At 50.5% G+C, this 12,235-nt stretch overlaps 1 protein-coding gene across 1 annotated transcript in view; it reads left to right on the top strand.

The window, feature by feature from the left end:
- Positions 1 to 12,235, top strand: part of NT5DC3 (5'-nucleotidase domain containing 3) — a 54,889-nt gene that overhangs the window by 27,441 nt on the left and 15,213 nt on the right. Inside the window, exons 3-9 of the mRNA XM_081309508.1 lie at positions 1,775 to 1,849; positions 2,304 to 2,359; positions 7,312 to 7,402; positions 8,043 to 8,180; positions 9,517 to 9,577; positions 9,909 to 10,011; positions 10,308 to 10,409. Of these exons, the coding sequence (XP_081165634.1) occupies positions 1,775 to 1,849; positions 2,304 to 2,359; positions 7,312 to 7,402; positions 8,043 to 8,180; positions 9,517 to 9,577; positions 9,909 to 10,011; positions 10,308 to 10,409 (626 nt within the window). The remainder of the gene's footprint in view (positions 1 to 1,774; positions 1,850 to 2,303; positions 2,360 to 7,311; positions 7,403 to 8,042; positions 8,181 to 9,516; positions 9,578 to 9,908; positions 10,012 to 10,307; positions 10,410 to 12,235) is intronic.

Raw genomic sequence — 12,235 nt, 5'->3', positions numbered from 1 at the left:
GGGAGTCCTTCCAGCAGCTTGGTGAGCCCTCGGAGCTGGCTGGCTCTGCTCTCACCAGGAAGTGATGAGTGTCCAGTGGAGAAGCCTGGACCGGGTTCAGAATTGATTAGGTGGTGGTGAGGGGTGGACGTGGGTGTGGCTTGGCCCCAGGTGGCCCCGGGCAAGTTCTTTGACTCTGATCCTCGGATTCTTCACCAGGAGATCAGGCAGGGGCGTGTGCCTCCTTCCTGCTGGTGTGGCAAGGCGTGGAGTCAGGGTGTCTGGTCTGTGTGCGGCACAGCAGATGCTCAGCCTGGGCTTGTCTTCCCGTGACATTTTAAATGCATCTTTCCTGTCTGACCATTCTCCTTCATCACTCCCCAGTTTGGAAGGAGGTTTCAGAGGTGCTGAGCTCCTTTGGCTTCCCTTTGATAAGCAGAACTGTGTCACCAGGACTGGGTTCAGCGTGGGCCATGTGTGTCCATAAAGGTGCAGATCCAGACACGGTGTTCAGAATCCGTGGAAACACCCACCCGTGGAAATATCAGTTTGGTAATTTCTTGGCACAAGTGGTAGGCGTTAGATAAATGAGCCCAAATGTGACATTTGAGTCAGTCTTCTTGGAGCTTAACTTAAAAATATGCCTCATGTGTTCAGCCTGGTGGTACCAGGAAATGTTCTCATACACATGTGACCCTGGCTGTGAACAGGTGGCAGTATGGCCACAAAAAGGTTTCCTGGGAGTTCCGATGGTTACTCAGGTTTTTACTCCTACAATTTACATCCTGATGGGAGAGTGGGGGACTTCTCTGTGCCTGAGGGCCCAGGGGCTATGGGAGAGTGGGGCGGAGGCTGAACCTGATTCCCTGCCCTGCTGCTGGGTGGCCTGGGCAGGGTTTCATGGTGTCTCTGATGTCCCCTCTGTAAGACGGTGTGGCAGGATCCGCTGTGGCAGCAGCCGCAGACACAGGGCCTGGGGTCCGGTTTTCACTCGTAGCTGCTGTTCTAGTTCTGAGATCTGCAAACGGACTAAAGGACTGGGGTGCCCGGTATGGCAGAGGCGGCGGCCAGAATCTTTCCATGGAACGAGGAGTCACTTCATAACTAGGAAACACCTGGGGAGTGGGCTGCTTTCCGAGGTCCTGTGTGTTCTGAGACGGTGGTGAGCAGGAGCCGCGTGCTGAGCAAGGGGCCCCCTGGTGCAGGTACAGGGAGGGGCCGCATCGCCAGCTCTGGGTTCTCAGCCGGGAGGTTGGCCGCAGCTGACCGTCCAGAGGTCAGCGATGGAGGCTGAGTGGAGGGTCCCCTTGGAAAGGTCTCATCTGTGTCTCTGCCTGCAACCGGGTGGTGGGTCCATGAGGTTTCCTGGTGTCAGGAGCTGAACGGAGGCAGACGGTGTGTTTGAGGGGACATTCCAGTTCCCCCACCTCGGCAGCCATACACACAAGGGGAGGAGGTGGTGGGGCAGGGAGAAGCAGATGAGTTTCAGGGGCCTTAGAGATCTGGGAGCCTGGTGGCAGAGGACAGGGGAAGTGGGGACAGAGTTAACTTGAGAGAAGATGAAGGAGGGGGATGAAGCTTGACCCCTGCTTGGACAGATAGATAGGGTGCTGGGCAGGACCCAGGGCTCTGCATGTGGCAGGAGGCACAGAGGAGCAAGGTGTGATTCGTCCCTCTGACCCGCCTTCCTGCCAGAGTGCCTCGGCCCCCCCCCATCTTTGTACAAGGCCTGATGTGGACGTGACCCTGAAGGCAGAACCGTGTTAGCTGAAACATGTTCCTTTCTTCCTCACAGTATCCCGTGGAAATCAGGAAGTACGAGTACGACCCCAACTTCGCCATCCGCGGACTGCATTATGACGTGCAGCGGGTAGGTGGCATTCCCCGCTTTCCTGCAGGGTTGCGGTCTTTGTGAAGAAAATGGTCCTTAGTGAGGTGGTGCTCTTGGGGCTGTTCTTTGCTGAGGGATAAATCAGCTTTAAATCATGTTCATTGAGGCTGCAGATCAAGGTGATGCAGACATACTTGGGTAAGCTCCTTTTGAAGTGACTGTCTTGGAGAAGCTTGCCCACCATTGCGGTGGGAGTGCGGCTTGGTTCCAGTAGTCATTTTTTGGTGTTTGGAGGAGCCAGTTGCTGTATTTATTTGTCTTTTTTCTTTTGCTGATAAGCCATTTCCTTAGAAAGGAAAAGCCAGCCTTTCAGAATCTGCCTCCTTGCAGGGCATCCTGATGTGGGGAGGAGTCATGAGAACACCTGGGCTGCTCATTGAATGTGCAAATTGGTGCACGTTATTTACACGTGCGTGTGTTTATATTTTTAAAGGCAGTGTTGATGAAGATTGATGCTTTTCATTACATCCAATTGGGGACTGTCTACAGGTAAGAGCACGAGGAGATAAATGTCGTTCATCCACAGCGGCCGAGTGGCTTGGGTTTCAGGGCCCTGCGACTGCAGTGACAGGAGGGCTGTGGGGTGTGTGTTGTGATTCGTTCATTCAGTCTTGTTCCAGAAAATTCGTCGAGACTGCCATGCTGGATGCTGAGGGTTTGGCCCATTAGGCTGCTCTCCAGGAGCTGGGGGTCTGGGTGGAACCTCAGGAGTGAACCACTGTACCCCAGAGTGCAGGGCGCATGGTGGAAATGCACTCAGGCCACTAGGGGGAGTCCTGGGGAATGTGCGGGAGGAGAGGCTTTGGAGGCAGAGGCTGGGAGCTGAGGGAGAGTCCTGGCGAGGGCTTTGGAGGGAGTGGGCTGTTGGGGAGAGGGGATAGTATTCCTAGGACCACGGTTTGATATTAAGATGCCCCTCCCAGAGGTGGTCACTGATTTGGAAAGTGAAACATGCAGGTAGGTTGTAGCATTAGAGCTTCATAGGGACAGTAGCAGCCCTGTGTCCTCCCCTCCCCACCAGGCGCTGGTGTTTTCCCTCACTATTTGTAGATGACTTAAGGTTGTGGACATTGTCCATATGGAGTTAGAGGAGGACCTTGCCTCCTGGTTCCCTGCCCCCTCCTTTTCCAGTCTCATCCTTTGACCCTCACTAAGCGCTCGATTGCTACACCAGTCCTTGTTTACATTGGGACACTGCAGGTCTTGTTTTGTTCCCTCTTGAGCCAAGTCATGTTCTCTGATTATTTCCTTCTTGTACCATGTATGGTTTTTCTTATGAGACTTAAGAACCTCATTTTTATTTGGTTTTATGCATAGATGTTCCCACTTTTTCAAGCGTCCTCTCTCATGTCAAGCCTGTGTTGAACATAATCTGTTGCTTGCTTAGTGTTTCCTTCCTTCCTTTCCCTCCCTTCTCCCTCTTGCTCTGACCCATTCAGTTACTTTCCTAGGACTTCCCTTTGCCACTTCCCCCTTTTTTAGTTTCCATCTGTTCCTCTTTCTGCCTTGACTCCCTCATTTTGCTGGAGTACATCCTGCAGTAGCTTCCTGGCACCTCCTAGTGACACCTTTCTGGAGCTCTGGGGGGGCGAATCATTTTGTCAGTGTCCCCTTGAGCGCCTCTGCCCTCATGGTTGGTAGTTCAGGTACCTCCTTCACATCCACTGTTTGTTTTCCAGTGTTGAAATGTCGAATCTGTTGACATCTTTGCTCTCATTTTCTTGGGCTTTTTTTTTTTTTGTCATTTCAATAGTGTTTCAGGAGGAAGACGGGGTGGTGGTTGGTGGTAATAACAATAGTGTTGCTAACATTAAATAATGGCTAACAAATATTGAGTCTTGCTGTGAATTGGCACTGTTTTAAAATAAGGTGTGTGTGTATGTGTGTGTGTGTGTGTGTGGGGGGGTGTGCCTGGGATTGAACCACAGCTTTATACATGCAAGGGAAGCACCCTAACCCTGAGCTACATCCCCAGCCCAAAACAAGGGCTTAATTTGAGGAAACCCGTTTGATCTTGAGAATAACCTCATGTGGTAGGCACTATCCTTAGTCTGAGAGATGTTAAGAACCTTTCCCAAGGTTACAGCAAAAAAATGTCTTGACTAGAATTCAGACCTAAACCTTGTGACTGTTCTTGGCTACCATGCTGTGTGGCCTTGTGTGAAGACCCCTCAGAGCACCCCTGTCTTTACTTTCGATTGTGCATCTCCTTTAAGCTGTACTATTAAAAATAATCTTTTCATTTATTTTATAAATAATATTGTTATACTTGTATATTTTTGTGTATTTCTCTCATTATTTTCTTAGAAGTAAAATTGCTGCGTGAATGTAGTCATTTTAAGGCTTTTGAAATGGCTTAATTGACCTCCAGAAAGATGGTACCACACTTAGCAAACTTTGAAGTTTAAAGTTGTTCCCTCGCGTGAAATATTCCCATTTTAACTTCTCATTCTTGAAAACACTGAACATTTACACATTAATTCCTAGACTCCTTGCTAATAGCTTCCGATGTTTGTCCCAAATTATACAGCAGCGGTGTGGGAAGGAGGGGGTGAGGAAGGTAAGGCCAGGTCCGTGGTTGTGAAAATCCCCACCAGATCTTTTGACTTGGAGCCTCCGTCTCTGTTTCTGTGGCAGCCTCTTGGTTTAGACACGCACCCTTCTCTCCTGGGCGATTGTACTTTTCTGCAGGGCACTGCTTTCCTATGCCAGCTGTTTTTTATATAGTTGTCCATTTAGCCTTTTTGGTAATACCACTGTCCAGGAGGCTGCCACGTCATTCCCACTTACAGAATGAAGACAGTGAACTCCAAAGAGAGGAAATGACTTCTCCAGTAATCCCCCTGAGATAGCTAAGTTCATCCTTGGTCTTATGGTATTAAGAAATCAGGAATTAAAAATTAGACCAGTCTCCATGACTGTGAATCAGCACAGCAGGAGCTGGGATGTTGGCAGGTCACCTCAGCCTTCAAAGGCTTGCTAGTCACAGAGATACCAAGAGGCCAGGCCAGGAAAAATAAGGTCATTAAAACCAAACCCATGCATGAGGCACTGGGTTCGATCCTCAGCACTATGTACAAAAATAAATAAATGAAGTTATAAACAAAAGAACAAAAAAAAACCCCAAACTCAGCCGGGAGCGGTGGCACACACCTGTAATCCTAGTGGCTTGGGAGGCTGAGACAGGAGGATGGCAAATTCAAAGCCAGCCTCAGCAAAAGCAAGGTGCTAAGCCACTCAGTGAGACCCTGTCTCTAAATAAAATATAAAAAAGGGCTGGGATGGGGCTCAATGGTCCAGTGCCCCTGAGTTCAATCCCTGGTACACCCCCTACTCCCCCGCCAAAAGAACCCCAAACCCAGTGAGGCCAGGCAGTGATCTTTCCTGCTCCAAAACCCAATCAGGAGGTTTCCCAGATGAAAAAGAGCAAACTCCATCAGGTGGGAGGCAGATGTGTGTAGGACAGTCACATAGTCACGGGATGCCCCACAGCAACCCCTGCTGTGTCAGCACAATGATGACCCGCAGCCCTGCACAGAGTCCTCGCAGGGGAAGAGGAGTTCAGGCGCCCCTGCAGCTCTGCCTCCTGGTACCACCTGCAGGAAGACCTGGCCCTGGTGCCTGCAGAGGCCAGGAAAAGCCGCTGCCTTCCTCCTTAGAGTCAGAGTCGGTGTTTGTCCCCTGCCTGGCGCCTTCCTTGCGCTGCAGCCTAAGAGTAAAAGGCCTGTTCCTGTGCCGCGTGACACCCCAGGGGTTTAGGGAGCTGGGATTTGCACCCTGGCAGATGTGTTCACATCTGTGCTTCCTCATCGCCTGGCGTGGGGCTGGGGGAGGGGCTTTTCGTTTTGATTTCACTGGTTTGGGCCACAGGGTTCCAGTATGGCTAAGTGGCACAGGAACAGGCCTTTTACTCTTAGGCTGCCTCTCCCACCCGCACGGTCTGCTCCAGCGGGCTGTCTGCAGGGGCTCAGCTGACTGCAGCCCGTGATTTCACCACTTCTCCTGAGCTGACTGGTGGTCACTTGGACTCAAGGATGCTGCCTGTTGCCACACACCTGTGCGAGTGTCTTAGTAGCATCCAAAGGACCAGGCTGGGGCTGCGTCTGGGGACAGGGCATTCGTTGTCACCCAGTGTAGTGGCTTTCCTTTCTAAGGTTAGAGCCACAGCAGCTGGACTCCTGCCTGCTGGTCCTTCAAGGTCACTGTCTAGAACGATCCAGTTTGGCACAGGTCTTACCTGATTTCTGGAGCAGAGCTAAGGAAGTGCGTTGCTGCTTTTGTTTTTGAAGGCGGGCAGCTGCAGCGGGTTGTCAGGATCAGAGGCAGAGTATAGATGAATCCACTCGAGTGTGTTTGAGTGCAGTGCAGGATGGAGATCAGGGGAGAGAGGGCCGTGGTATTTCCAGTGTGTTGCACGGCAGGCCAGAAGCTGTGTCGGATATGTATTTCAGAGGTGGCCTGGTGGTGTCACACGCTGGACAGCCTGTGCGTGTTAGTGATAAAATTCTCGGGCATGACTTGGCTCTTGTGGCGTGAGTGACATGGCCTCTGCCTGTCCGGTTTCCTAAGGACCAATGTTGATTTCTCAGGGGAAGGGGTCGAGGAGCAGATGTTCCCCTGCGTCACTCTAGGGTGTCAAGCCCAGCTGGGCAGGTGGCACCTGCTCTAGTCACCTGTGGTGGAGCTGGGCCTCCAGAACTCATTTTCTTCCCTGGAGGTGGAGGGACAGGATTCATGTGCAGATGCCACAGGCAGGCAGGGGCGGATCTTCCTCTTTCCCAGCTGAAGAAACTGGCCTTCCAAGGCACATGTCAGGGTGGTCCTTCCCTCTGCAGAGGTGTCACCAAGCTTCCTCCCTCCTGTGTCCTGTGTCTCTCATCCATCTCAGGGAAGCGCGTCAGAGGGCAGGAGGATGGCAGCGATGGAGGGGAATCCAGCCTTCCTCTGCCCTAATGTGTTAAAGACATTGAGAGGGAAAAGCTCCACCCAGAGCAAGTCCTTCGGAAGCTTCCTGTCCCCAGGTTTAGGAGCCTGGGCCCTAGAGCCGCAGAAACCTTGGCTGTAATCCTGACCCACCACTTTCTACTTTGGACAAAGTGACCTACTTTGCCTCAGTGGCCCCACCTGGAAGCTGGGATAACAACAGTGCCTCCCTCCGACGGGGGCTGAGGGACAGGTGACTGGCCAGGCATCTTCCTGTCTGGCGTGTAGTGGGGCCACATAGTGCTAGCTGCTGCTGCCCTCCTGTTACCCGTGGTGGCAGCAGCGGGGCCATCGCAGCAGCGCCTGTGAGAGCCTGTTGTTTGTGGCATTCACCGAGGAACGTGGCACCTCGTGGCTCCGACAGTGTCTCCGCTCTGCGTGAAGTCTCAGCAGTGGGCGGAGGGTTGGGGTTCGCCGCTTTCCTGCCCGCTCTCTAAGGCACCATCTGGCTTTTCCAGAGGCCTCAGCGTGGTCCCCGATGAGGAAGTCATTGAAATGTACGAGGGGTCCCACGTGCCCCTGGAGCAGATGAGCGACTTCTACGGAAAGGTAACAGGCACTGTCTTCGTGAAGCCGCGGTCTTTCCCGGGCACGTGGCCTCCAAGGGCTCCCCGCTGCCCCTGTGGAGCTGGCAGGGGACCTGAGGGGGTGTGCAGATCTGCCGAGCTGAAGGAGGCTGGGGAGGGCGCCACCCGGCTTCCCCCACGGTTTCCCCCGTCATTCCCCCGTAGTTCTCCTTAACCGCGCTCTCCCCACCTAGGAGGCTCCACCTGCCCCACCTCCAGGCATGTCCCTGCTTTCTGGAGTGAACCATGGGCTGTTGGCGCAGCAGCGGTGGCCACTCTGCACCTGTCACACTACCAGCTGTCCACCACCTGCCCCCAGAGGGAAACCTCTGCCACTCTGACTTCTGGGGTCCTCTTTCCTGAGTGGAGTAGGAAGTTGGACTGAGCGCACAGGAGGGTGGGGCGGGCAGGGTGGTCGGGCTGGGAGAGGCAGCCATGGACTGCCATGGACGTCCTCCTTGTGCCCAGCGTGAGACACCGCTGTGAAGGATAAGGAGCAAGGCAGACACTCTGATTGCTGGGACCGCCTCCTTTTTGTGGCGAGTCTCTCAGTTGGACACCGAGGTTGTCACCGAGGAGCCTTGCCGAGGTGGGCCCCACTTCTAACGTGTCCCCCTCTGCAGAGCTCCCACGGCCACACCATGAAGCAGTTCATGGACATCTTCTCCCTGCCAGAGATGACCCTGCTGTCCTGTGTGAATGAGCACTTTCTGAAGAACAACATCGACTACGAGCCCGTGCACCTGTACAAGGACGTCAAGGTGTGTGGAGAAGCCGCGCTCTCAGCCTGAGGAGGCCGCAGGCGGTGGCCCTCTTTCCGGGTCAGGGACTCTTTGCTGGGATTGCTTTTGTTTATAGTTTATAAGACATTGATAAAGATCTGCTGCATCAGGGAAGTGGAGACCAGGTTTTTGTTAAAGCAAGACGGGCCTCACCTTGATGTCTGGGTTTCTGGTCCTTTCTGACCAAAAGGCCAGGGCACCCAGCCACAGGGGCAGCCTGGACCTGTCCTCTCTGGGCCTGGAGCCCAAAGAGCTGCTATTCACACTCTCTAATGTGGGCCTGGGCTGCTGAAGTGGTGGGGGCGTTTTAAAGTTTTATTCTTTTTATTGATTGATTGATGGATTGATTGATTGACTGTAGTTGTTGTGGATGGACAGCATGCCTTTATTTTGTGTATTTTTATGTGTTGCTGAGGATCGAACCCAGTGCTTCATAAGTGCTAGGCAAGTGTTCTGTTACTGAGCTACAGCCCCAGCCCTAAAGTTTTATTCTTAAATTGATAGTTTATAATTGTACATTTTTGAGGGGTGTACACTGTACTCCATAAAGATGCACAGTTCTGAGGGATGTGAGAGATTGGATAAAAGGGTGTTTTTTCCCTCTTGCCCACTGAAGTTCCATATGGCTGTCTGAGGCCCTGCCGAAGCCCTGCAGGAATCCAGGAGAGGGGGACATAGGGACATAGATAGGAATCTTTACATGCATCTGTACATGTGATTTATGTATTATAATTTATGTTGATAATTACATTTACACACATTCACTGAGCCATGTGAACTTTATCAATACTTAAAATCTTTATTTGATATACATTTATAATATAAACTTATGCATATGCATGTAGCATGTGTTTTACTAATCACTTAATTTTGAGGTAGGGTCTCCCTGTGTTGTCCAGCTGTCTGAAACTCCTAGCGATCCTCCCTCCTCATCCTTCCAAGTAGCTGGGATGCCCGCCACCACATTGGGCCTAAGATACTTGTATTTAAAAAGACACATACTTACTCACGAAAATATTTTAATTCTGTGTTTATGACTAATTTAAAGTTTTGAGACTTTATTTTGAATTGCACACACTGCCTCTTCCAGGCAAACCTTTTGAAAACTGCATTGGAAATCGCTTCTGTCATCTCAGAAGCTTCCTTTTCTTCCCAAGGAACCCCCAGCCATAAATGTACTAGGTTTGGATTTGGTTTAGGGCCTGGATTGCCGGGCTTATAAAGGCAGAAGTTAACACCAGTGCTGTTACACTTGAACTGTCACCCCGGCTGGCCCAGTCCCACTTTCACTGATTCAAAATGTATCTTTGGACAGGATTCAATTCGCGATGTTCACATCAAAGGGATAATGTACAGAGCAATCGAAGCAGACATTGGTATGTACTTGGCAGGGCCTTGTGGTGTGTTACTGGGTAGGCATTTTACTTTGCATGCCAGAGCCTGCTCAGGGGCTGCATGCACCTTTCTGAGTGCCAAATAAGGACTCTGACCCCCAGCTTGACCTCATTCTGACTCAAAAGTAGGAGGCAGGGTCTTTGTGACTCATGCACTGGGCATTCGTACCCCACCCTGAACCAAGCTTCCTTAAGACTTTTATTCCCCACCGTGGCTGGGACAGTCCTGGGCCCATGTGCCCCATTTAGTAAGTGTTTGCAGATAAGCTGATTTCATGCTGACTCTGAGTGTGAATTTTTCTCTTGCTCTTAGAAAAGTACATTTGCTATGCTGAGCAGACCCGTGCAGTGTTGGCCAAACTGGCTGATCATGGCAAGAAGATGTTTCTCATCACCAACAGTCCCAGTAGCTTTGTGTAAGTTTTTCTGTTTCCTCCCTTGCTTCTGGCTTATTTCTTATATATACCATTTCTGGGTTTTTTTTCTTTTTTTTAATATTTGTTTTTTAGTTATAGATGGATACAAAAACCTTTATTTTCTTTTTATGTGGTGCCGAGGATTGAACCTGGTGCCTCATGTGTGCTAGGCAAGTGCTCTACCGCTGAGCCCCAGCCCTAGCCCGATGCCATTTATTTTAGTAGTTGGAAAGAAATAGTTGCAAAAGTAGTTCATCCTCTGATGTTCAACTAACCTGGCCGACTTATTCTTCTAGGGACAAAGGGATGAGGTATATTGTTGGGAAAGATTGGAGGGATCTGTTCGATGTGGTCATAGTTCAGGCCGAGAAGCCAAACTTCTTCAATGATAAGCGGAGGTGAGTGATCGTCTTCCCTGGGGACTCAATTTTATTCCATTGCTGTTGTAAATGGATGTGTAGTGACAAAATCCTGAGCATCTGAGACGATAGCTTGTAGCCCTTCCAGCAAGTGATCTAGGGAGGTGGGATTAGCCCTCAGCAGGCAGCTTTGTGCTGAGATGGTTCCTGTTTGGCTTGTGCTACATCAGGGCTGTGAACCCAGTTTTAAGAAAATGATAACAGTGCTGAAAAATCAAACTTTATGTCACATAGTAAACTAGATCTTTGGGTACAAATGCATTGTGAAGCATAAGAAAACTATGGGGCAGGTATCTTTTTAAATTGTGGTTGGATCTTGCAAAACTTCTGCAACACAGGCTTTGTATCAAATGGAGTAAATCTCTACCATGTCTTAGTGTGTCTTCCTGCCACAGCAGCCTTAGAAATGGCGGAGTGGGGATGTTTTGGGTTATGACAGTGACTCGGGAGTGCTGTTGCTATTTAGTGGGTGGAAGTCAGGGGTATTAAAATATCTTTTAACCAGGAACAGACTAGTTGCCCTGCTAAATGTCCATGTTGTTGGGAATTCCTACATTAGGGTTCTAAAAATGACCCTAATGTGTTTGTGTGATGGCCTAATTTTGAAACACTTTACCTACCTTTGTGTAGTCCGTGGCTGGTGACCAGCAGCGTCTGCCAGGTGTTAGAAGGCATCCTCACACGGGGACTTGCAGTTAGTACTGGATTCGCTGCATTCTTCTCGTGATGCCAAGTTCCAGTTGTTTGAATGTCACTGTGACTCCCAGAGGAAAAGGGAAAAAACCCAAAACCACACGTAGAGACTGAAAACCGTGGGGCAGCAGTTGAGAATGAAGGAAAAACTAGAGTGTGATCAGACGGACATCAACGCGGGCTTGCTGCTTGGCCACTGATAGAATGCTGTCACCGGGCCTGGGGCATAGCTGCAACTCCGTGATGGAGCGCTTGCCAGGCATACAGGAGGCCCTGGGTTCACTATCAGCACCACAGACACAACAAGAACACTCCTGCGTTCCTCCCTAGATTCCTGCTGTGGTCAGGAGAAGGCGGCTCTCCCTTGGCCAGGAACCTCCTCTCCTCTGTGGTATTCATTCAGTAGAGGGCTGGAATCCTGGGCTATACCTGGAGGTGAGGGGTGTCCGTAGAGTACTCCCCTCCCTTTGGTGCACCATTTATTTATTTTGCCTTTGTTCTGAATGCCTGGAATAAATGCTAAGTGACCCTCCATCTGTATCCATCCTTTCATAACATTGAGAAGTCAGAAACTGGTAACCTGGACTTCCAACAGTAGGGGATGGTAGTTTGAATAATTCAGAGCATCCACGTGAGGGGATGTTAGGCACTTGTTAAAATTGTTGTATTTAGAACTGGGCTTGGTAGTGTGCACCTGTAGTCCCGGCTGTTGGGGAGGCCAAAGCAGGAGAATTACAAGTACAAGGCCAGCCTGGGCAACATAGAGAGACCCCGTCCCCAAAACAAACACACACATAACTAGGGAAAAGAAAGAAGTGGGCATGTTTTATTACTGTAAAAAATGATGTACTTAAGAATATGTCATCACGTGAGAAATTGCTCACACTATTAAAGAAAAAGAGATGTAAATCAGTGTGCACAAAGTGACCTTGAGCTTCATTTTATGTTCATAAAAACAGGGAAAACAGTCAGGTGTGGTGATACATGCCAGTAAGCCCAGCTACTCAGGAGGCTGAGGCAGGTGGACTGCAGGTTTGAAGCAACTTTGAGAGATCCTCTCTCAAAAGGGCTGGGGATGTAGCTCAGGGGAAGAGTGCTTGCCCACATATATA

The sequence above is a fragment of the Spermophilus citellus genome (assembly GCF_964194105.1).
Source record: "Spermophilus citellus genome assembly, chromosome: 10".
Classification (NCBI taxonomy): domain Eukaryota; kingdom Metazoa; phylum Chordata; class Mammalia; order Rodentia; family Sciuridae; genus Spermophilus; species Spermophilus citellus.
The sequence above is the reverse complement of the archived record's forward strand: the minus strand, read 5'-3'. Positions and strand labels throughout refer to the sequence as shown.